Source organism: Balaenoptera physalus (assembly GCF_965194825.1).
Source record: "Balaenoptera physalus genome assembly, chromosome: 11".
NCBI classification, from domain to species: domain Eukaryota; kingdom Metazoa; phylum Chordata; class Mammalia; order Artiodactyla; family Balaenopteridae; genus Balaenoptera; species Balaenoptera physalus.
Window position 1 is genome coordinate 8,408,632 of NC_138896.1, and position 25,613 is coordinate 8,434,244.

General features: G+C 41.6%; 1 protein-coding gene across 1 annotated transcript; it reads left to right on the top strand.

Moving 5' to 3' along the window:
- Positions 1-1,123: 1,123 nt before the first annotated feature.
- On the top strand, positions 1,124-21,156 carry SMIM13 (small integral membrane protein 13). The gene is made up of 2 exons (XM_082413446.1): positions 1,124-1,742; positions 16,855-21,156. The coding sequence occupies exons 1-2, from the start codon at positions 1,667-1,669 to the stop codon at positions 17,040-17,042; spliced, it is 264 nt and encodes an 87-aa protein (XP_082269572.1). The 5' UTR covers positions 1,124-1,666; the 3' UTR covers positions 17,043-21,156.
- Positions 21,157-25,613: the final 4,457 nt, after the last annotated feature.

Genomic DNA, 25,613 nt, shown 5'->3' on the forward strand with positions numbered 1-25,613 from the left:
TCTTCAAAACAGCTCAAGAAAGTGCTTCAGGCTAATCTTTACCACTGTTAACACAACTGGGAGTTTACACCTGATTTATTATCTTTGCTATTGTTACTTCTCTTGCCTGGTAAGTCTTTTGTTCTTTTGTTCCCTTAAGATTGTGACTGTTCTAGGGCAGGCAAGCATTGCGGCCAGGCTTGCACCACAAAATGGCTTAGGCCAAAAATGGCTTCTTACATTCTCTTTCTCTCAAGACGCTTTACCTTACTTGCTTACGAGAGGACAGGGGAAAGGAATCAGTAAAAGAATGGAAAGGTATGGCAGGGAGCCACAGACTCACAGGAAAACATGAAGGCTAGAGCTGGTTCCTTCTAAAAGTGGGATACACGGTTATCCTCTTTTCTTCGGGGGACACCTCTTTAACGAATGAGTGTAATCTGGCGGAATTGAGGAGTTTTAATTTCAGAGTGCTTGAGATTACGACATCGTCCTGTTTCGCAGGGGTTTGTTCAAGCCAGTGCGGCGAAATCTTCACTTGTGGGTCATCTGTCACTTGGTCTCAAGGAAGCAGCTGAATTAAATTCGTAACTTAGGCGAATTAAGGGCAAAGATGATGTCCTTAAGTCCCTCGCGGGCCATTTCCGAAATACATTAGCTATGAAAACACAGAACAACATCTATTACACGGGAAATAGGGAGATTCCGTGCCTCTGGCCCCTTTCTTTGGCAGCGACGTTGGTATTTCCTCAAAAGTCCCAAGTATCCAACCTCCACCCCCAGCAACAGGGCTAGGTTCACAGGCAACCAGTTTTTCAGGCAGCTGCCTCCCCTTTCTTCCCTCTTCGTGCTTCGTCGGTCACGGCTTTAAACAAAACGACTGTGCGTTTGAAATCACTCTGGCGCTTTGGCACAGCGCAGGAGGGGCAGCCAAGGGCACGGGTTCCGAGAACAGCAGTCAGTAGACAGAGATTCTGGCTTGAGAAAAACCAAAGGAACAGGGGTGAGAGGGAGGGAGAAGCAAAGCAGCTGAGTGGGAGGTGCATTCTGGGAGTTGTAGTCCCCTTGGAGGAGGCCTCCTCAAGGCTCCACCGGGCTCTGCACTTCATCTCCCAGCAGCCCCCGCGACGCAGGGGCGGCGAGCGGTGGGGGCGCTGGGTGATGAGCTGCCGCGGGGGGAGAGGGCCTGGGGCGGGTAAGCGCCGCAGACGTCGCGGGGAGACGTTATCTGCTGTCCGTGGGGGCCGAGGGACCCTCGGGCGGGCGACGACGAGGGCCGGGTGGCCGCCACGCGTTCCAGTGCTCGCTCTCTGTCCCCTCCACGGGCGCGCGGCGTCCGCCATGGAAGCACATCCGGCTGCCGCCGGGGTCTCCGGGCGCCGCGTCCCCGGTTCCCCGGAGCGATGAGGCGGTAGGGGCGCCCCGCGTTCCGCCTCACGCCCGCGCTCCTTCGGCCGGACCGACAAGGACCGTGGGTCGGCCGGCCGGCCGCGGTGCCGCCCCCGCGCCGCCCCGCCCCGCCTCGCCTCCTGGGGGCGCTGCCGGGTGTCCGCCGCTCATGCCGCCCCGGCGCCCTGCCGCGCCCGGCGCCGGCCGCTGAAGCCCCGGCCGCGCCGCCCGCCCGTCCGCCGGCCCGCCCGCGCCCACCGCCCAGCCGCCCGGAGCCGGCCGCCCTCCTGCCCCCAAGATGTGGCACAGCGTCGGGCTGACCCTGCTAGTGTTCGTGGCCACGCTGCTGATCGTGCTGCTGCTGATGGTGTGCGGTGAGTGCGGCGTCGCGCGGGGCAGTTAACACTCCGCGGTACACACGCCGGCTCGATCGTCTGGTCGACTGGCTTGTTTTGTCTGGTTTAAAAGAAAAAAAGAAGGCCTGGGTGGGCAAGTGTCTTGAAATCATCTGTTTTTCACTTACCTCTCGGGAGTGAGCCCTGATCCACGACAGGCCCGCTGTCATCCAGAGAGGGAAGAACAGCATCCAGGGCTGGGCATCTTGACTCGGGGTTAAAATAGGTATTGCTTCACCGGCAGCGTCTTGATTGCCATTCTTACCGCAGTCTGCTCAGATTTTAACCTTGGCCTGTATCCGAAGGTGAAGTGATTGATTACTCCTTTTTCTTTTTTGACACGTTCTGACTCTGATGACAAAGCGAGGTTTCATTACCTTCGTTTAACCAGGGGTAGGGACAGAGTTGGGTTTGAAGCACGCGTGAAATTTTTTGTTTACTTGGAGTTCAGGCTTAAACTAAATTCCGAGCAGAAATGTTGAGACGCGGCAGGACTTAGAAACACCGGCTATATTAAACTTCCAGGGTCAGGTAACCTAACTCTTAGTTCTGTAATAATGGTGCTGTTTTGTCTGGTGTGATTTTTTTTTTTTCCTTCATGGAGTGAGAGGACGTGAAACTTTTTTCTCAAGGTAATATTAGCGCAATTGTAGATTTTTTCTTTTTAACGCACAGTAACTGATAACCACAGCTCTCTTAGCCAAGTGGCTGAGCAGTTGTGAAAATTTGGGAATTGTTTAGAACCAGATGTCAGTGAGTATTTTTTGATAATTACGCTATTGAAGTAGGGGTTCAGGTTGATGCAGTAATTGGTCAGTATTCAAAATACTATAGGGCTTATTCATTGCATGATTAATGTACTAAATGCTCAGTATCAGCCATGTTTGGAGACACTCGTGCATATACATGTATAGACTTATATATTTGTATTTATACACTAGTATGTATGTTTTTAATTTTATTGCTTTTACATGTGCATAGACATGTATATATATTTGTATTTGTATACTTGTATGTATATTTTTAATTTTCTTGCTTTTACTAAGGCACTAGAGTTAAAGCTTCTAACTTACAGCCTTTCTTTTCTGATGATGAAACAATTGGAAAGCCTTTCTCAGTTTCCTGCTTGTGATGTCAGGATTTGGGGCTAATTGTAGGTGTTTAAGATCCTTGAAGTAAGGAAAACCAGATCTATGTGATTTGTTTGGATGTGAGGAAGTAGGTAAGCATATGCTTTCTTTTCTGATTTGAAGATGCAAGCTACCTGGAGATAGGAATGTAACATGTAAACCATGTAACAACACCTTAGATAGAATATTTGCCAAACTTGCCTTTGGGGCCTCAAAATTCCTAATTGCTGCATACATTAGACTTGCTCTCTCCACTCCCAATAGGTATTTGACTTAAAGTTTACTCATTTTTCTAAAAGTACCCTGCCTTTGGTTTCAGAAAACATTATGGAATGAGAGGTGACCTGTGGTAAGTAAAAGAATGCCTTATTTTGATTGGAATGGTCAAGACTAATAGCTCTAAGAAGTAATCCAAGCACTTTTTTGTTGGGAGAGTGAATGATGTGGTAGCTTCATGTTTTGATTAGGAGGGGCCTGGGGCTTAGGAAGAGGAGGGAAGGATCCCACCAGATTTGAGAGAGAAACTAGGGTGTTGTATTAGTGTGCTAGGCCTGCCGTAACAATGTACTACAGACGTGAAACAGCAGAAATTTATTTCCTTGTAGCCTGGAGGCTAGAAGTTCAAGATCCTCGTGTCAGCAGGGTTGATTTCCTCTGAGGCTTCTCTCCTTGGCTTGTAGATGGCGGTCTTCTCCCTGTGTCTTCACGGGGACTTTCATCTGTGTGTGTCCGTGTCCTAATCTTATGTAATAAGGACACCAGTCATATTGGATTAGGGCCCCACCCTTATGAATTCATTTAAGCTTAAATAACCTTTTAAAGGCCTTGTCTCCAAATATAGTCACATTGGGGATTAAAAATTGATGACACGGATCTGCCCCAAGAAACTCATAACCTAGTTTACTTTAGAACTCTGACTGACTCTTTCACATAGTGAATTATGATTTTCAAATTTCAGGTTCCTTAGGGAGGTCTGCCTTCTCCTGTCTCTGTTGATTGTACTTTCTTGCCTCTCATTCATTCTAAAAATATTTTCCACTCCCACTGTTCACTGAAACTGCCCTTGTCAAGATTCATAACAAATGGCCTCCGTATTACCAAGTCCATGGTCCCTTATGAGTTGTAACTGTATTGATACGTAACCTCTCATACTCATTCTATACAGGTGAGCATTCCTTCCATGAAGCGTTTCTCCTGGCTTTTGTACACTATACTTTCATGGTGTTCTTCCTACCATAGTGGTTAATTGTTTATCTTTTCCTGGCTTCTCATCCCCTAGAATTTAACTTTTTTTTATCACAATCTATGATAGGAAATAAATTTTCATTATTCCCAGTACATTCATAAGTATATACAGATAAATTACATATATCAATTAGTTATATCCACATCTATCTACCCATCATCTTTCTTGTCTCTGAAATAAAAATTTTACAGACTAGTACTTGCCATTACTCCATGAGATGCATGCTATTTTCTATTGTATTTTTATGTTACATTACGTTATAATACAAATATATAGTATTTCTATTTTTGCCTTCCTTCTGTTCTCTTACTCATCTTACCCAGTTCTAAAGATTTAAATAGTAACTATAACTGATGACTAAAATTAAATCTACAGCTCTTATTCCTCTCTGCACCCCAGGTTCGTGCATCAAACTTTTATTCTCGATATCTCCACTTGAGGATATAACAACCATCTCAAACTAAACACATCTAAAACAGAACTTTTGATTTCTGCCACCTGTTTCTCCCTCCCTGCTCACATGTTGTCAGCAGCCAAGGACTTGGGTGTCATCCTTGGTTTTGCCCTTTCCTTTCCTTATAAATGTCAACTCCATCTGGAAGTCGCGTCAGTTTTGTCTCTTTTTTTCTTCTAGTTTTACTGAGATGTAATTGACATACAGCACTGTATAAATTTAAGGTGTATAACATAATAATTTGATTTACATACATCATGAAATGATTATCATAGTAAGTTTAGTGAACATCCATCATCTCATATAGATACAAAATTAAAGAAATAGAAAAAAAAAATTTTTTTTTCCAGTGATGAGAACTCTCAGGACTTACTTTCTTAACAACTTTCACATAGAACACACAGCAGTGTTACTTATATTTATCTTGTTGTACATTACATCCCTAGTACTTACTTTTCTTATAACTGGACGTTTGTACCGTCATCCAATCCCACCCCTCCTCTGTCAACCACAAATCTGATCTCATTTTCTGAGTTTGTTTGTTTTTAAGTATAATTGACCTACCACACTGTTAGTTCCTGTTACGGGACATAGTGGTTTGATATTTCTATACATTTCAAAGTGATTACCGTGAAAGTCTAGTTACGTCTGTCACCATACAAAGATATTACGTAAATATTTTTTAATAGATTTATTTTTGTTTATAGTTTTTTTATAGATTTATTTTTATTTATTTATTTATTTATTATTTTTGGCTGTGTTGGGTCTTCGCTGCACGCGGGCTTTCTCTAGTTGTGGCGAGCGAGGGCTACTCTTCTTTGTGGTGCATGGGCTTCTCATCACAGTGGCTTCTCTCGTTGCAGAGCACGGGCTCTAGGTGCGTGGGCTTCAGTAGTTGTGGCACATGGGCTCAGTAGTTGTGGCTCACGGGCTCTAGAGCACAGGCTCAGTAGTTGTGGCGCACAGGCTTAGTTGCTCCGTGGCATGTGGTATCTTCCCAGACCAGGGCTCAAACCTGTGTGCCCTGCATTGGCAGGCGGATTCTTAACCACTGTGCCACCAGGGAAGCCCTATTTCATAAATCTTGACGTTATTCCCCACCCTGTACATGTCATACCTGTGACTCATTTATTTTGCAAATGAAGTTTGTACCTCTTAATCTCCCTTACATATTCCCTACCCTTCCCTCCCCCCCACCTCCTCCCCTATGGCAACCACCTGTTTATTCTCTGTATCTATGACTCTGTTTCTGTTTAGTTATGTTTGTTCATTTGTTTTGTTTTTTAAATTCCATGTGTAAGTGAAATCGTGGAGTATTTTTCTTTCTCTTTCTGACTTACTGCACTAGCACAATACCCTCTAGATCCATCCAGGTTGTCGCAAATGGCAAGATTTCTCTCTTTTTTATGGCTGAGTAATATTCCATTGTGTACATATACTTCATTGTCTTTATCCATTTCCATTTGCATGGAATACCTTTTTCCATCTCCTCAGTCTATGTTTGTCAGTTTTGTCTGTGATGGTTTGAATCGGCAGATGTGGAACACATGGGTACGGAGGGCTGACTGTATTTTATGTGTTTGTTTCTCCCAGTTAGGGCGTAAGCTCAGTGAAGGCAGGGACCTTCTTTGGCTTGTTCACTGCTCTATTCCTGGATCCTAGAGAGTAGAAGCATGTAGAAGGCCCTCATATATTTGAAGAAGAAATGAAGGCAGATTCCTCAATATAAATTATTAAATTTCTGTTACAAATACAGTCTTAAATGTGGTACAAACCAAGGTTGTCTCAAGGTGGATAACCCTTGTATTACTCAATAAAATACATTTAATGAACTGTTATGTTCAGGTGCTGTGATGGAGGTCATGAGTGTCCAAAAATTGATAAAGCATAATCCCTAGTATACTTTCTTAAATGTTTGGTAGAATTAATTTAGGCCAGGACTTTTGGGGAAAGCTTTTAACTGCAAATTCAGTATCTTTCATTTGGGCTAATATTGGGCTATTCCAGTTACTTGTTTCTTCTTGAGTGAGCTTTTGTAGTAGTTTGTGTCTTTCAAGCACTATGTCTATTTAATCTGAATTAATGTTCTCTCATTATCATTTAATATCTGTAGGATCTGTGGTGATGTCTTCTCTTTCATTCTTGATATTGTTTGTGTTCTTTTCTCTTGTTTATCAGTCTGGCTAGAGGTTTATAAATTTTATTGATCTTCTCAAAGAATCTGGTTTTTGGTTTTATTGATTTTTTTATTTCTTTACTTGTCCATATTTTAGTTCATTGATTTATGCTTATATCTTTAGTTTCTTCTACTTATTTTGATTTTAGTTTGCACTTCTTCTTGTTTCTTATGGTGGAAGCTTAGATTATTGATTTTAGACCCCTCTTATTAAAAAAAAATAGCTATTTAATGATATAAATTTCTTTCCAGGTATTACTTTTGATTTTTTTTAAAAAACTTTATTTGGTTCAAAATATTTTTTAGTTTCACTTGTGATTTCTCCTTTGAACCATGACTTATTTAGGACATTTTCCCCCCATATATCATTTTATCATTTTCTAGTTTAATTTTGTTATGGTGAGAAAAGTATATCAAGTTTAGGAAGGTTTACACTTAATGAGATGAAGTAATGGTCTGTTCTCCTGGATGTTCTGCGTATACTTGAAAAGAATGTTTATTCTGCTGTTATTGAGTGGAATGTTCTGTACATGTCAGGTCAACTTGGTTGAAAACATTGTTCAATATCAATGTTGTCAATAACATTGTTCAGCAGTTCTTTTTATCAGCTACTCTGTTACATAGTAGAAATCTTAAGAGCTCTGAAATGGATCAGTTGGTGAAAGTCATTAACCCCTTAAATTTATGGTACTTTTGGTGTGTGTTGGGGGTTGGGGTTGGAGGATGGAAGTTGAATGGTTTGTTTGGACTACCTTCTCTGTGCCAGATACTCTTCTAAGACATAGAGGACATAGTGGAAACCATAGATAAACCATAAATTTTCTTTCCTTAAGAAACTCATGTCTTGGGGGGATGACAGTTAGTTATTAAGACAATGAAGGATGGAAGTGAGCATGAGATGCTAAAGCAGTCACCCAAGAGAGTACTATACTGAAGAGATAGTATAGTAGAAAGACGTAAGAATTATGTGTTCATGTTGCTTAAAAATCTCAGAGGCAGTGGTAGTAACCTCTTGTCTGTGGAGTTTGCCCTGGAGAGGAAGAGACTGGAGCCTAAGAGATTGTAACAATGGATAACATTTGATGAGTGTTTATTATATGCGGGCATTCTTTTTAGAATGTTACACACATTAATTCTCTTTATTACCGCATTGACTCTGAAAGTGGGTGCTGTTGTCTCTATTTTATAGATGAGGAAACTGAGGCACATAGAGGTTAACTTGCCCAAATTTCAACTGAGCTGTTGAGTTAGGATTCATGGCCAAGCAGTGTGGCTCCAGCGTGCCTCTGAGTTATGAGAAGTTGTGGTGGTAATCCAGTTGACAGATAATAAGGATTTGATGTAGGATAGAGAATGGCACTGGGAATATAATGAAGGAAACAGATGGGAGAGGGTTTATTAAGGTAGAATCTATAGCACTGAAGTAAAGCAGGGTAGGGCTGAAATACGCTCTTTCCCACCTGAGAGATGGGGAAAGGATACAATACCCATTACAGAAATGTGAAAATCAGAAGAAGGAGCTGTTGGATGAATATACTTTTTTTTTTTTTTTTAAAGAATTATTTATTTATTTATTTTTGGCTGTGTTGGGTCTTCGTTTCTGTGCGAGGGCTTTTCTCTAGTTGTGGCAAGCTGGAGCCACTCTTCATCGCGGTGCGCGGGCCTCTCACTGTCGCGGCCTCTCTTGTTGCGGAGCACAGGCTCCAGACGCGCAGGCTCAGTAGTTGTGGCTCACGGGCCCAGTTGCTCCGCGGCATGTGGGATCTTCCCAGACCAGGGCTCGAACCCGTGTCCCCTGCATTGGCAGGCAGATTCTCAACCACTGCACCACCAGGGAAGCCCATGAACATTCTTTTTAAAGATGTCTTCAAGCCAGTGAGGTAGAGATTCCTTCCTGGGGTTTAAGAAAGGTAGAAAGTATGGATGAAAAATTTGGTCATCCTCTATAATAGGGGTAATATTTGGATCTGTGGGAGTGTTGTGATCACCAGAAGGAGAGGAAAATAAAAAGAGGAGAGGTTTTAAAGGGAACTTTAAATCTGTCTTCCATTTCCTGGGTAACAGGGTTTTGGGCGTGGAGGTATTTTGGTTCCACGTTGTGTTGGGTCAGTGATGGTTTCTCCGGGGGCTTGTCTGCTGGGGCCGCCCAGTGTGTCTTTACAGAAGGATGTGCAGTAGAGGGAGCTTGGTGAGAAGGGTCGGGGAGTATGGTTCTGTTTTCACTTTGCCTGTGTCTTGGCCTTGGACATATTACCTTAGCAGCGAACCCTAGCTGCTTTCTGTGTAAACGGAAAATAAGGTTATAGGATTGAAAGTGGAAAAGAGCTTTATACAAATCAAGATCAGTATTAAGCCAGTCAGTTAACCACTTAGATATCATCATGAAGGTGGGATTAACTCCATGGAAAGAGGGATTCCACAAAGATAAGAATTTTTTGTTCTACTGCACCTGGGCTTTTTGAACTCAAAAGATCTTGGGTAGGAAATCATATTCTCATTCCCTAATTAGTGTTTTGTGTTTTAGCCATACTTTCACTATGAAAATATGAGAAATTTGATACACTTATTGAATTCATTGCTGTTTTGCCGAGCTAGCCCTTTTCAATGGTTATGAGTCACTTTGAGCCTTTGATTTCTTATCTAGAAAATGGGGATAATGATTCCTAGTCTCACTAATTCAGAGGGCTAATGAGAGGATTAAATGAGATGCCCAATGTAAAGCACTTCATGAACTGAGAACTCTGTGATTACTCCTGTCCCCTGGGTTTGTGGTGTGTTGACAGTGATGGTCCGTCGTTCAAGTTCAGCTGCCATTGCTACCCTTCTGCTGCCAGCACATTTATCTTGCATAGAAAAACAATATACAGTGTGTTTCATGAGCTCCATCCTGTGAACTAATGCTTAGTTACTGGGACACACAAGTTGAGTGCTTATTTGCTTATCCCAGGACACACACCCTTTGTTGCCAGCCAGTTTTTCTGACTCACAGACTTGCCTTTTAAACTATGAAAAACTGCAATACTTGTTTTAACAATTAGTGCAAATTTTTGACTAAGTACATATAATTGTGGGCAGTCCTTCTCCCTGCCCCCTCCACCCCCTCCTTTCTGCTATTCCTCTGTCCCTCCCTCCCATTTTTCTCTTACAATCTCAGCACAAGGTACAAGACCCATGCTCCACAGAATAAGAGTAGGTAAGGAGTTTCTGGTGTCTGCGTATCAGGTTTGGGTGGGAGGAATTGTAGGAGCTGTACTTTTATAGGCGGCCCTGTAGGCATGCAGGGTACAAGGGGTAAGTCCCTTTCAGTAAAAGGCAGCCTGGGTGATAGTGGTTGTTCTTCCTCCTGTCCTGCTCTTCCCCAAAGATGCAAGCACCACCTGGGAGAAGTTAGTCACTGGGGCCCAGAGCCCAAATTAGGCTGGCCTATTCTTATGGTAAGTCAGAGTTATAGATCTGAACTGGTGGTTCTTTCCCTTGTGTCTGTGGTGCCTTTCCCCCTCCCAATACACACTTGCACACACATGTTCCTCTCTTATTTATTTGATGCTGTCTTACAACCAATAACATGTAGCTAGAGGATGATGCTTCATTTTGCATTATGTGACATTCCATGTGTTTTCTCAATCACTCATGGTGTACTAGAGAATGAACTCTGAATCCATACATTGTTATTTATATTAAACTATTCGGTTAACCAGACACAGTTCAATACTACTTGGAGCAAAGACGGAATCATTCTTTATGTCCAGCTTCTGACCTTCCCTTGCATCATTCCTCACACATCCATTGTCCTCCTGCAGCATGGCCCACTCATCAGCGAAGCCTGGGCAGTGTCTCTATAGCTCCCCCTTACATATTCCCGTTGTCCCGCTAGTAAACACTAATGAGCTTTTGTTGCCTTTTCTCAAGTGGGATCTTCTCAGATAGGCAGTCTGGTCAGGTGTTGATCCATCTCTTCCCTGCTCTTCCATTGCTTATCCTTTTCTCCTTTTCCTTGGCCACTTGCCGTAATTGATCTGCAGCAGCACTCATGTTTCTTCTTTACTTCATTTCTCTTTTCCAAACCTACATGTGCATCAGAATCATCTAGAGAGCTTAAAAAAGATGAGTAAGCACAACGCTGGAGATTGATTTGGAGTATGTGGGGTGAGTCGTTGGGAATCTGCAGCTTCTCACAGCTCCCTAGCAGAGCATGATGAGGAGCCAGTTGGAGTGATTCTCCTGGGAATGGCTGCAATGTGGTGATCACATATCTTTAACTAGGGTCATTCCATTGGGCAATACATGCTGTTAAAATTGCTTTACATTTACATGTGTTCTTTTCCCTAAAAGGGAGAACGTGACTTCCAACCTCATCAGATCCTACCTCACTTCCACCCCAAGTAGTTCCTCTGCTCGAGGGGTTGAAGACCCCTTGCGTCGCGGACGTTCATCAGAGGTCAGATTGTGTTAAGGTTTTAAAGAAATCGAAGCAGGTCCCAAGCAGATCAAAGGTTTTGTTTAGCCTTCATCCAACAAAAGAATTGCCTGCCCAGCTCAGGGATGGTTTTTGGGGGGTCATCCTGAAGTAAAGACCATCCTCCGGGACCCTGTTGCCTAATAAATGTAGAGCGGACATCTTTATAGGAGCTCCTTCCCCGAGTTGTCCTGTCCATTCCCTTCCAGCCTTGGAAATCACCCGCAGCTCTCAGGGCTAGCCGCGCAGCCCTGTTCACAATACCTGCCCAGGTAACGCACACTGGTCTTGGGCCTGACAGTTGACCCAAGCTGGGTCAGAGATTCTAGGCTGTTTTTTGAGGATAGCCAAGAAATCATAGAAAGCTGGGAAAAAGCAGCCATGTTCAAGGGAAGCCTAGAAGGACATGAGGCAAGGGTGTAGAGAAAACAGATAATGCTGGAGGATGACCTCAGTTCATGAGCGCCTCCCCCTAGATCTAGTCCCTCTACGTCCCTCTCACGGGCTCTATAAGCTGATAACAAATTCCCCCTTTTTTGGTTAAGCTTAGTCTTAGGACTTTTGTTACTTGAATTAAAAGCTGCTTTATTAAAATAACAGGAGGTGAACTATGTATTTATATGACTTTCGACTTTGTATTTTAAGATCAGTGCAAGTAAAATACTGTAGATGAATAATAGGTGAGACCCTATTAATCACCTGCAGGGAATGTGACATACCACATGTAAGTGGAAGGACAGTTTATGTTGAATAACAATTTGGCCTTGAAACGATACGTGCAAAACATTTCCTCACAGTACCTTTCCCAAAGTTAAAAAAAAAGTTAGCTATTTTTATTTTCATGTCTAATTAACATAGCCGGTGACTATTAGCAGCTTTATCTGGCACTGCAGTACCTCTCTCAGTTTCTTCTTCGCTAAGTCACACTTTTCCTGGTATATACCTATTGGGGTTTTAATAATGGTTCTTTTTCCGTTCACACTGCCTGGCATTTTTAGTATCATCCTTTCTTCAGAGGATTAACACTCTTTGATGAGCGGTCTGTTGGGGAAGCTTGAGATCTTACCAGTTCCAAGTACCGTGAGATGGACATCCCCTCCCCCGCACCCTCCAACCATCTCCCCACGATTACAGCTGTGTAAGAACTTAGTCATTTTACTCGGGGACTAGCTTGTTGAACATCCCTGAATTTAGCGAATACCACTGCAGTTCTTACCACCACTACAATTTACCTCTTAACTTTGCTCTCCCACCCTGTCATTACAGTAGCCATTGTGAACAACCTGGCACAGCGGATGTGTGTTGTTTTTGGCTGCTCAGCTGATGATCTCCATATCTGTGTCAGGGGGAATTCTCTACCTCACGATTTTTTGTGGGAAGCAGTGTCACTACCCACAGGCTCCTCCACCCCCAGCCTTCACACACCTTACACGCAGGCAGAATAGGGACAAATAAGCTTCTTTTCAAGTTTGCTTATCTGCAGATTTGGGGGTGGCAATGGAAGAGGTGTGAAGTCTGGTGGTTGAGCTGGTGCGGCGGGGAGGGAGCGGTGAGTGTGGGGCTGGTGGCTGTAACTTGCTCCTCCAGACTCTGGAGTCTCTCTGATTGGATACCACATTCTGAATTTTGACTTCAGATTGAGTCCCCTGCATTGTTCGATCACTGGCAGTGATTTAAAAGAAAATCTTTTTTTGGGTTTGTTTTATTAAAACTGAGAAAGACAGAGTTTGTGATCTAACTGAATGCTCTTATTTATATCTCCCCAAACTGACTGTTGAAGCAGTCTTCAGTTCCTTATTTTGTAGATTGCTGTGCTGGGAGACTTTACTTTCTCTTAACCACCCCAAGGGCAAGAGTATTTTATGGTGGGAACCCCACTGGTGACAGCCCTTCACCACAGTCTCTTTTCAGTCGGAAGAGTTCCAGTAACCTCCCTTTACTTTTCTAAATTTATGGTCATTTTATACCTAGTAGCCGCTGTTGGAATCTTTGATCTTTATGAGGTCAAGACTATCATCATCTTTGAGCTTGCTTATAATTTCCCTGATGGTAAATGCACGTGCATCAGCTTTATTTAGCACAGTACCTTGGGAAAAAGAGGGTTTTTTAACTTTTAGGTTGGGTTCTCAAAACTAACCTAAGAGGAGTTTTCCTTAGTATCTTTAAAATCAACCGGGCTTATTAATTTAGGCCAATTAATGGTATTGGGGTATTTAAAACATAGACGTCTACAGAGTAGTTACGGTTTACTTAGTTTCTGACTTGTTTTTCTCCTGATTTTTCTGATTAGCAAAACCATGTATGTCCACTCTGGAAAACTTTTGATATGTACAGAGAAATATTATTAAAAAATGTAGGTCCCCACATTGACCTACAGATTTAATACAATCCCTATAAAAATTCTTGCTGCCTTTTTTTTTTTTTTTCAGAAATTGACAAGATAATTCTAAAATGCACATGGAAATGCAAGGGACTTTAGCCAAAACAGTCTTGAAAAGAACAAAGTTGGTAAACTTACACTCTTGATTTCAAAACAATACAAAGCTACTGTAATCAAGATATTGTGGTATGGCCTAAGGATAGACAGATCAATGGAATAGAAATAAACTGTAACATTTATGATCATTTGATTTTTGACCAAGACAATTTAATGGAGGGAAGAACAGTCTTTTCAACAAATAGTTCTGGAACAGCTTGGTATCCACATGCAAAAGGATTAATTTGGATCTCTCTCTCACACCAAAGTTAACTAAAATCAATCAAAGACCTAGTGTAAGAGCTAAAACTAAAACTCTTAGAAGCATGCACAGGCATAAATCTTCATAATTTTGAGTTAGTCACCAGTTCCCTAGATACGACACCAAAAGCACAAGCAACCAAAGAAAACAAGATAAATTGGATTTCCTCAAAGAATAAATGATAAATTAGGCTCCATCACAATTAAAAACTATTGTACTTCAAAGAACATTATCAAGACAGTGAGAAGACAGAACGGGAAAAAAAAGTTTTGCAGATCATATATCTGATAAGCGTCTGGTATCAAGAATATATAAAGAACTCTTACAACTTAATAAAGAGACAAACAACCTGATTAAAAAGTAGGCAGAGGAATTTAATAAACATTTCTCCAAAGAAGATTTACAAATCGCCAATAAAAAGAAAATGATGTTTAACATATTTAGTCATTAGGGAAATGCCATAATAAAAGCCACAATGATAAACCGCTTCACACCCACTAGGATGACTATAATAAAAAAGGCGGACAATAAAAAGTCTTGGTGAGGATGTAGAAAAATTGAGAACCTCTTACGATGCTGATGGGAGTGTAAAATGGCACAGCTGCTTTGGACAAGACTAGCAATTTCACAAATGGTTACGCATAAGTTACCATATGACGCAGCAATTCTACCCCTAGGTATAGTGGACCATTGAACAACACGGGTTTGAACTGTGTGGGTCCACTTAACATGCGGATTTCTTTCAATAAATACACACTGCAGTCCCCTCCATGATATGAGGTTGAATCCTTGGATGTGGAACCGTGGATATGGAGGGCGGACTGTAAAGTTTCTGGTGGATTTTCAACTGTGGGGAGGGTATAACCCCTGTCTTGTTCGAGCGTCAGTTGTATACCCAAGAGAAATGAAAACACGTCAGTGTCAGTGCAAAAACTTGTGCAGTTGGTCATTGCAGCCAAAAAGTGGAAACTGCCCGCGTCTGTTAATTGGTAAATGGTTAAAACTAAATGTGATGTGTCTTTACAATGGAATATTATTCAACAATAAAGAGGAATAACGTGATACATGCAACAACATGTTTGATGAACCTTGAAAATATATGCTTAGTAAGAAGCCAGGCACACGAGACCACATACTGTGATTCCTGCTGTATGCCATGCGCAGAATACACAAATCCACAGACAGAAGAGTACATTAATGGTTCCCAGGGGCTGGGGAGGGAGGAACTGGGGAAGGGACTGCTGCTAATGGGTATGGGGTTTCTTTGGGTGTCGAAAATGTTTTGGAGTTTGATAACGGTGATGGTGGCACAACCTTGTTAATATGCTAAAAAACCATTGAATTGTACATTTTAAAATGGTGAATTTTATGATAGGTGAATTGTATCTCAATAAAAAAAGGTAATTAATCAACAACAAAGGAGAAGTCACCTCAGATCCCACTGCCCGGGGACAGCCACAGCTCCTGTCGATTGAGCAGGTTACCAAATGTGGACTCGGTGCCAGGCACCTAAGCCCTTTATTTATTTATTCCTCACAGTGGCTTTATCAGTCTTCTGTCAGGCCTGAGCCTCCTGACCCCTCCAGAGCTCTTTCCTCTACCTCGCTGTGCCTATTTTTACAAAGAATTTTGAGTGAACAGAGAGCTTGCTAATTTGGAGTATCATTAAAATACTATTTTATAGAGTTAGGTGCTTTACTCACACAGTTGACTAAAATATATTTGTGGTGTGGTTCAGTTAGCACTCAGCACTCAAGCTTAAAGGAAAGCAAAAACCTGAGAAAAGGGTTAAATCTCTGAAGTTAGTTTTTTAGTACCAAGGATTTTATGTTCATCTTTCCCCCCAGAGATTATAAGAAAGAAAGAAGTAAAATTAGAAACTTCCTTAAGTGGCCATTCATCTCGGCCTTGTTAATGCTGGGGTAGAAAATCTGGTTGGATTTTGTTTCCATAAATGCTAGTCATCAGAATATGCTATGGTCCGTTGCTTTTCTATGAAACTAGAGAGTTTTAAAGTAGAAGGCATCGAGAAAACACGCTAGCATGGAAAACTGTTAGCAGTGGTTAGTTTTGTTTATGAAATACTCTTTAACATTTCAGAGCAACCAGTCATGGGTTCAGGAGTTTCAGCTCCTGTGTTCTCCTTTATTGACTGTTTGTTCTATATCAGTGGACGTCTAAAACTTAAAACTCCTTGCAAAAACAAGCAAAACTTGGTTAGTAATTTTTTTTTTTTTAGGAGAGTTATTCAGACTTTTTAATGGCTTTGACATGAAAACACTGTATTTTTTTAAATCTTGAATTTAAGATACTGGTGCTCTGGCTTTTCATCTTTCATTGTGTAATTAAAGAAAATTTATTAATTTTCTGTGAAAGTTTATTATTTCTAGAAACTTACTGAATAGTTTGGTCCTGAGAAGTTTTTACCAAAGTGCAGGTGATTCCTGCCATTTACTGTCTTGCCTTCTGATTGAAGCAAACTTGTTTTCAGTAAATAATGGCATTGAGGTGTGAATGTCCAGGTAAATAGCGAGGTGTATTCTTTCTTCCCCAGAAAAATGCTCTCAAAAACTTGAGTTTAATACAATAAACACTCTACTTAGATATCATAATCTCATTATAAATTTGATGTAGATGGACCAAGCTTGGATTCTCAATTCCATAAAGGCAGAAACTGTTTTTGCCATTCTGTAGAATCCCAGAGTTTATCTTTATGCTGTGTCCATAGTAAATGCTTGATAAGTGTTTGTTATATAAATTGTAATCACATAAACATTTAAATTACACATACTGTTTCGTGACACACACACCCCACACACAATTAACTGAAATGTTCCCAACTGATAATACTGTGTGTCATAATTTCTCTTAATGTTTTTATCTCTCTTTAGGTTGGTATTTTGTTTGGCATCTTTTTTTATCAAAATTCAAGTTTCTTCGGGAACTGGTGGGAGACACAGGATCTCAGGAGGGAGATCATGAACCTTCAGGGTCTGAAACAGAGGAAGACGCTTCATCATCTCCACACAGGATCAGATCTGCTCGCCAGAGGAGGGCACCTGTTGATGAAGGCCACTGACCTGAGCCGTGGTCCCCTGATAGCGAATGACGAAGGACACTGGGAGTCTCTCTCTGTAATGACTTGGCTTTGCAATCTGCTAAAAGATTGAAGAACATTCATTCTTGGATCTTAAATCCAATTCAAAAAAAGATTTACATGTAAGCCATATGAAAATAAAGGGAATTACAACCAAATCGGACCATTGCAGATTTCATCGTAAAGATAATTTTTGCTTATATACTTCTATATATATACTTATTCTTTGACTCTTGGGCTTATTTTCTTGCACTGGTGTTAATCTGGTAAATATTACAGGCTTGAAAAACCATATTTTATTAATATTAGTTCTATGTTGTACTTTTTTTCCCCCCACATTATACCTTGTCTGAAATTGGGATGCATTTTACGATTACTGTCAACCAGGCAATAGTCATGATGCAATTATCCTCGCCTGTGCCTGTGTGGACTTAAGATTTGTCCTGTTGTTGGTATCAAATGTGTCAGGTTTAATTGGCTTTTAAAAATGTCTTCAAAAAGATTACACTATGATTCAGCATTGAAACGAAAAGTTATCGTGTATGCAGAAAAGCATGGAAACAGAGCAGCAGGGCGTACGTTCGATATTAGCGAAGCAAATATCCGTCGCTGGAGGAATGACCGAAATTCCATATTTTCTTGTAAAGCAACAACAAAATGCTTTACGGGACCTAAGAAAGGAAGATACCCACAAGTAGACGAAGCTGTGCTACATTTTGTCAGTGAGACAAGTGCAAAAGGACTGCCTATCACACGCCAGGCGATGCAGCTGAAGGCAGGAGAAATTGCCAAAACCCTTGGAATAGACGAAACAAAATTCAAAGCAACAAGAGGCTGGTGTGATCGATTCATGCATCGAGCAGGACTGTCGTTAAGGCGTCAAACATCATTTTGTCCAGAGCTTCCTGCTGATATTAAACCGCAGGCAGTGCTGGAGTGCTGTTTTAAGAGATGCTGCATTGCCGGCGCTCTTGATGATGCCAAGGGTGCTGTGGTCTGGGAGAATGCAGACACCGATGGCTGTGATTTGAGTGATGCAGAGGCGTTAGACTCAGACTATGAAGTTATAGTCATAACTTAACCAACTTATTTCATCATACACTTTCTTTACGTATGCACAAGATTGACGCGATAAAGATCTGTTTAACTCTAAAAGCTGTTTGAGTAAATTAAAAAAGTAGACATTCTACAGGATACAGAAGCATTGTGTCATAGTTTAATTGCCTATGTGTTTTCTTAGAGATACATGTGGTGCGTCTTACAATTGATGGCATCTTAGGTTAGGAAAAAAAATAGTCTGTAAATTTATTTTTCTTTCTAGGATAGCAATTATTTATTGGGGACCTTAATTCTGACTCTTAGAATGTTGTTAAAATAGTTATCCTCTATAGATACATTTTGGAGCGCCCTATTCAAGATTTTAGAGTAGTAACTTGGGAATCTAGGCCCTATCCTCTACTTTAGGAAGAGTAGGATTAGTTACTCCTTTTGTATGGGAGGACTTCATGCTCAAGGCATGTGTTGTGGAGAAAGTACTTCTTCACAAACAGCAATTCGGTGACAAGACCTCAGAGGTACTGGGTATTGAGGAAAAAATAGAGAGTGGGTGAAAATGCCTGCTTTACTGTAAAATGATTCTTGCCAGGTTCCCATGTTTGTCTTCACTGAACTTTGGACTGCGTGTTTCCTGGGGAAGAGAGATATGGATTAAAGAACCTTCCCGTTTAGCGTTGCCCGCTTTATACAAGAATGAAGTGCGAAGCCAAGTTATTTTATTAATCCAAGTTCTTTTTACGTTTTAAACCTTTGTTTCTCAAGAACTAGTCATTACAGAATATCACCTCTATTTTATGATGGTGTGTGATTTTGTTTGATACCTCATACTTCATGCTGATAGTTCTGTTTGTTTATTAACAGTTCATCTGCTCTGCCCTAAGGCGATGAACACCTCTGCTGTCACTGTAGCCCTTTGGATGTACTAAAAGGGAATTTACAGAGTATAACTTTACTTTTAAATACTTGCTAAGGAGAGGTCCCCAGCAGCTGAGAGTGGGGCACAGTCTTTGTCTTTATTTCCTTAGTGGATGCAATTTTCTATTTTTATGTGACTATATTGATTAACAAAAACAGTGACACAAGTTTCAAGCATTAATTTTAATGCTTCATACTAGCTAAATATCACATTAAAATACTCATCAGTTAGAAAGAACTTTAATGCTTCTTGGTGCTGGGAGGATATTTGAATTAGGTCTTTTGCAGTCTGATATTTGGAGCTGTGGATTCCGCTTTGTAGTGGGTACCTTAGGTTTAGGTAATAGTTGCTGACACACTTTAAGTAGCTGGTAAGCTTCCTCTTGTGTCAGTATTAAGAATGATGGCCGATATAACCCCTAAAATCTGCAAGGGTCATCCACAAATTAATCCCTGAAAGATGTACATGTTGGTATTATTTATTAATATTTATGCTTTTATGGGTGTCTTTTTAAAATAGAATTGTATGAAATGTTCTGCTTAACTTGCTTGGGAAATATAACCAAAGCATATTAATAGCTCACACTCTACCATGTTTTAACTCTTAGGAAAGTGAAATCACTGCTGCCAATATGAGAATTCTACAAACGAATTCCTTTGTTTAAAACGTTTTTTCCCCCTGCGCTCCTCTTCCCCCAGTACACTCACCATAGTACATGTTTCTAAGGCCACTGAGAGAGGCAGGAGAAATAGTTGTTAACACAGAATTATTTGTGTGATATAGTGTTTTTGTTCTTTTTCCCGTTTTAGTGCTTTTGTAGCTGAACTTACAGAACTCATCGTAAGTGCATTTTCAGTTTCTTAGTAGGAGACGGAGTAGCCTGTGGTCAGTTTTAAAGTTTAGAGGGTCCTGAGCATTAAAAACACAAGTGTTAGTCTTGTTTGAATTCTCACGGACAGTGATGGTGAGCAAGGACGTCATTGTTTGAGGATTAATTCTAAAATGAGGATTCTGGTGGGTGCTTTTCCTTCCCAACCAACCATTTCCAAATCTTTTTCTTCTTTTGCTTCTGAAACTTTTGTGAAAATTGCCTGTATCAAATTTATTGGTAGCATGGCTCTGATTTCAAGGCCAAAAAACGCTAAGTATTTGTGTGACACTGTTAAATAAGATTTTTAATATTTACATAAAGCTAAAAATAGAATTCATCCAGTGGATTTTTGTAGTGATGTTTTCATGGTGGAAACATAAATGCGTCGTTTTGTGGTGGATAGCCAATTTATAGACATGCTGACCTATTTCTTCAGATGTTATCAGATTTAAAAACAACTTCGAACTGTTATTTTGCTGAAAGTTGGGAATATGTTAAATAACGGATTCACAAAATAGGGCATTTTAAACCAAACTGTGTTGCAAGGTTTGAAAGTAGTGCATTTTTACTTTTAAGAGCAACAGTTTTTGAAATTATTTTAAGTCAACAATGCAGTATTTTTTAAAGTCAGTTTTTCTTAAAAGGTATGTTTTAATGTAACATGTAACCAGTGTAACTTTAGCTTTTGACTGGTAAACTTCAAGTGCTTTTATATTTCAGGTTGACTTTAAAAAGCCAATGAGCAGTACTCAGAGGTTATGGATTCTTAAGCAATTAATGAAATAATATTTTGTTATGGAGTCTAGAATTAAAGCACCTTGTATTGTCTGCTTTTAAAGTATTCTATAGTTTTTAACTTAAAGCATAAAGAGTAACATTTTATCTTATATTAATTTAAAAAGTTACATTTTCCATTTGTTAATATACATGTGTCGCCTGTTTTATGACCAGTGTTTACCCCTCTAAGTCAGTTCTATGCATAACCATTCATCAAATACTGCTGCTCTGGTTTCTTAGAGGAAACATTCTTTGCTATGCTATGATGTATTGTCATCTTGCTGCTTGACAAATAGGCTTATAAGGAATTAGAACTGTGTGTGTTAATAGTACCTTTGTATAACGAGATGTAAAATTAGAGATGAGGATTCTGTGTAAACGCTTATTCACTGTTTTAAAACTGGTCAACACTCTAAAGCTTCTGTGCTTTGTGTGATGCTTCACTTTACACAGAATAAATTAAGATGAAAACAAAAGTTGTGTTTGTTTCATTGATAAAGAATAAGAAGTGTGAAGGGTACCTTGGACGTGAGGGATTGGAAACCAGCCATTTTTACCAGTGGTTCCCCCTTCACGTCATTTGTCAAACTCTAAACATCTGTAAGAATTAAGACAACATCTCAGTAGTATTCCTAGTGCCATGAAAGTAGTTGACTTGGAACCTAAGGGCACATAGCATTAGAGCTAATTTACACTTCATGTTTAGCCTTTTTTCTTCTCATGCTTTATCCAGTACCTTCAAGATTGTTTTGCAAATCTGTTTACCATAGATCATGTCTCACATTTTGTTAGTATTAACCACCAGGAAGACTGAGTGAGGGAACGGACCAAAGCCAAGTGAAAAGATGGAGTTTTGCCTTGGAACCCATTTGCAATAGGAAACCATGAATTTCAGTGGCTGAGTGCCAAGTCCTGATTTTTCTTCAGCAGTGCTCGGCTGCCAAGAATGTAGAATGGAAAAAGTGGGCTGTGTCAGGGTCAGGCTTTGTCAGGTAGGAGTGTCCAAAGGGCACGGTCACTTGAGATTGCTGGAGACTGGCCGTGGGGTTTGGGCTGGGTTGCGAGAGAAGTCGGATCAGTAAGGCACTGATAAATGGGGCTAATGGGAAGGGATAGAGATTGAAGATAATAAAATGCATGTGACATATGTATATAGTGGATAGAATAGGAAGTTCGGGGTGGAGACTAGGATTTTAGAGGTGAAGCAACCATAGCAAAGGGGAATCTGAGAACGTGACACGTTCTAGGGTGTCATGCGGGCTGTCAGCATGACCACTCATAGTTCTGCATCATGGCTGGAGTTGGGATGCAGAAGATGACCATGACCTGGGGACCAGGTCAGGGACTTGGAAGACTGATCTTAAGGTCTGGGATGTCAGGTGGCCCTTAAAAGGAGGAAGGAGTTTCCTGAAAATGAAAGAGGAGCTGTGAGAACGCTTTCTCTTCATGCTGGCCCCCGGCAACTCTCCAAGCCAGGACATGATTGTTACATACAATTAAGTACTTTGGTTATAAAAATGATGCTGTTTATGGAGAACTTTGCTGGGGCTGGGGGAGGAGAAAGGAGTTGAGGACAACAAAAGCTTCTCTAAGAATCTTAGGGAGGAGTAGGAGTTTTCCAGGCTTCTGGACAGGAGAGAGGGCAGGTGCCAAGTCAGAGTTGAGGGAAGATGCCTTGTTTGGAGAACCGTAGATAGTTGATTATTCCTGGAATGGAGAGTGATTATGGGGTGCAACGTTTTGAAACTGGAGAAGTAGGAAAGATCTAGGTCATCAAAGACCTTGTATGCAATGTCAATGGCTTTGTTTAACGTACTAAGTGGCTGTTCTTGCAGGCACCTGGACAAAGTACAGATGGCTTAGGAAGCTCATGCTGACTGCACCGAGGAGGTCTCCTTTGGAGACACAATGGAAACAGGGTGATAGAAAGCTAGCGGCAGGCTTGAAAGGAGTGACGGCCATGGGAAGTTTGAGGACATGAAGAATCCACAGGGCTTGAGACTGGGTTGTGAAGGCAAGTGACGGAGAAGTGAAGGATGATTTCAACATTTGAGATGGGCAACGTTGAGGGATGTGTATAGAAGTAGGCTTGAGGTTGGTCAAAGGGACATGGAAGATGAGAGTCCAGTTTGGGGCATACATATTTGTATTTGAGGTGCTTACAGGCCACTGGGTGGACAGAAATACTAAACAGTTGTGAAAATGGTAGGAGGGCCATCAGTGATCATCAGCGTGTGAATGCAGTTGAAGCTGTTGGCAAAAATAGGATCTGCCAGGGAAGAAGCCAGAATAAGAAGAGACCCAAGGAATGGCCCCTAAGGAGCATCAATATTTCAGAGGCTGGTAAAAGAAAAAGAGGCCACTAAGGACATTGAGAAAGACTGCTAAGAACCAGGAACATACCTGGAAGGCAATGTGCTTGAGGCCAATGAAGAAAGAACTTGGCAGAAAGAGCAAGTGTTAAACTGATATATATTAAAGAATGATGCCGCTCAGATCTGATTATTAAGAAATTGGGGCAGCCTAGTTCTGGCAGAAGTCCGTGCAAAAGAAGATGTGAAATTTCTGCAAGGTGACAGCGGGGACAAATGGAATAGATATTGGCGGGAGTCAATTGGACAGGGTTTGGTGATTGACTAGCTATGGGAGGTGAAGGGCAAGGATGAATCATTGGTGGAGGGCTGATGGAGGGCATGGGTGGAGCATGTTTGAGGGGATACGTCCAGGTGCATGGAAGACCAATGGAAATGGCCACCCTGAGGATACAGGTCAGAACTGAGTTCCTACCCAGATGCTGTAACTTGATAGTTGGCAATTTATTTAACCTCTCTGTTGCCTGGTCTGCTGAGTGAGAATGAGAACGTGCAGGGCTGTTGTAAGGAGTAAATTTTTAAAAACACCTGTTAAGCACGCTTCTTTTATAAAAAAATTTTTTTTAAATAAATTTATTTATTTTATTTATTTATTTTTGGCTGCGTTGGGTCTTCGTTGCTGTGAGCGGGCTTTCTCAAGTTGCGGCGAGCGGGGGCTACTCTTTGTTGTGGTGTGCGGGCTTCTCATTGCGGTGGCTTCTCTTGTTGCGGAGCATGGGCTCTAGGCACACGGGCTTCAATAGTTGTGGCACGTGGGCTCAGTAGTTGTGGCTCGCGGGCTCTAGAGCGCAGGCTCAGTAGTTGTGGCTCACGGGCTTAGTTGCTCCACGGCATGTGGGATCTTCCCAGACCAGGGCTCGAACCCATGTCCCCTGCATTGGCAGGTGGATTCTTAACCACTGTACCACCAGGGAAGTCCCACACTTCTTAATATATAGTAAGCAACCTGTAACTTCACTCCCACCCCCCTTTCCTTACTTCTTACCTCTGTAACCGAGGCAGCCTCCTAATGACGGCTTGGTCCAGGAGTTGGTTTCGCTTCACCGAGAAGAGTTGAGATGGGGAGTCACAAAAACACATACATTCATCCTACAGTATTTTGAGGTAAGGCCTAGGCTTTGTCTCACTGAATATAGATCCATTAGAGTTCAATCTCATTTTCTTTGCAAAAGCCAGACTTATAATTCGGCGATCTCCAGTTTTGTTCTGTTAAAACCGGAAGAAGAACAGAGTCTTGCAGAGCAAAGATTTTTACTGTAGTGTTTTTCTGTCTTTGACAGTTGCCTTGCTTGTCCCTAGATGGACAGGATTTTTTTGCATCTTGTCTTTATCAAATTTTTCCAAAACATTCAACTAAGTTTTCACAGAAACAGCAACCCTTTACTCACACTCATATTTAGTTGTGACATTTCATTATGTAATTGCGATATCAGAGACAACTGAAGTAAGCAGGTTTGGGAACCATTTGGGTTAGAAGTCATCTGGTAAGAAAAATATGTGAGCATACAAGATACTAATCCTCTGTTCTTGATTAGGTACCCCACCCAGGCGGGGGCTGTGCATCTCATGTCACAGAGCAAATTGAAGCCTCAGCCTGGAATCTCCTTACCCTTCCACGGAGCCTTCATATCTGTCTATATCTCTTCCGACCCTCTCCTTCCCTCCTACATTAGAGGACAGACCCCTCTGCTATCTGAAACGAATTTCTCCTCCTGTGCTTTGGATCTGTTCCACCTTTTCAGCAAGTTAACACTGTCAGCTATTTTCTTCTATACACTCAATTGCTCTCTGTCATCTGGATCGCTCTCTCCAACATCTAAACATATTCAATAAATATATTCTATCTTGAAAGAAGGAAAGGTCCCACCTACTCTGTCCCCTCAGCTGCCAGTGGCCCCTGCCTTGCCACGTCACACCAGACTTCTCTGAGTAGGTGTCTCCGTGACCCTGGCGCAAAATCTGAAGGACATTTTCCAGCCCTCAGCTTTGCCTGACTTCCCAACAGCATTCGTGTGGTTGCTCATCTCTTCCTTGTTCCTTGAAACTTTCTTCTCCTTTGGCTTTAATGATACTAAATTCTGGCTTTACTGGTTTTAATACTTCCTCTCATTTCAGGCTTATCCTGCAGTGAAATGCCAGAGTTCCTCGGGGCTAGGTTCTCACCCCCTTTTCCTTCCTGTCTCCAGGAAGACAGGAAGCTGCCACCTCTTGACCACTGGAGCCACATTCCCATCTCTTGAGCCAGTGATCTTCCCAGTATCCCCTCTTGGTTGTCTTAAACACTGGTCTCACCCAGCATCTGCAGCCGCTTCTGATACTGGGGTCATACCAGCCTCCCTGTCGACCGTTGTAAAGTTGACAAACTAGGTGTCACTGTCGACCTTTCCTTTTTTTCTTTTTTTGTTTGTTTCTTTTACTTTTCGGCTGTGCCCTGTGGCATGTGGATCTTAGTTCCCCCACCAGGGATCGAGCCCTCGCCCCCTGCATTGGAAGCGTGCAGTCTTAGCCACTGGACCACCAGGGAAGTCCCTCTTGACCAGTCTTTTGGGTCCCTTATTCAA

What these genes read in the sequence shown, in the direction of transcription:
- SMIM13 (XM_082413446.1), top strand. Translation starts at nt 1,667, where the DNA reads ATGTGGCACAGCGTCGGGCTGACCCTGCTAGTGTTCGTGGCCACGCTG. An exon ending in GCTGCTGCTGATGGTGTGCG is followed by an intron (nt 1,743 to 16,854) that starts GTGAGTGCGGCG and finishes ATCTCTCTTTAG; the next exon opens with GTTGGTATTTTGTTTGGCAT.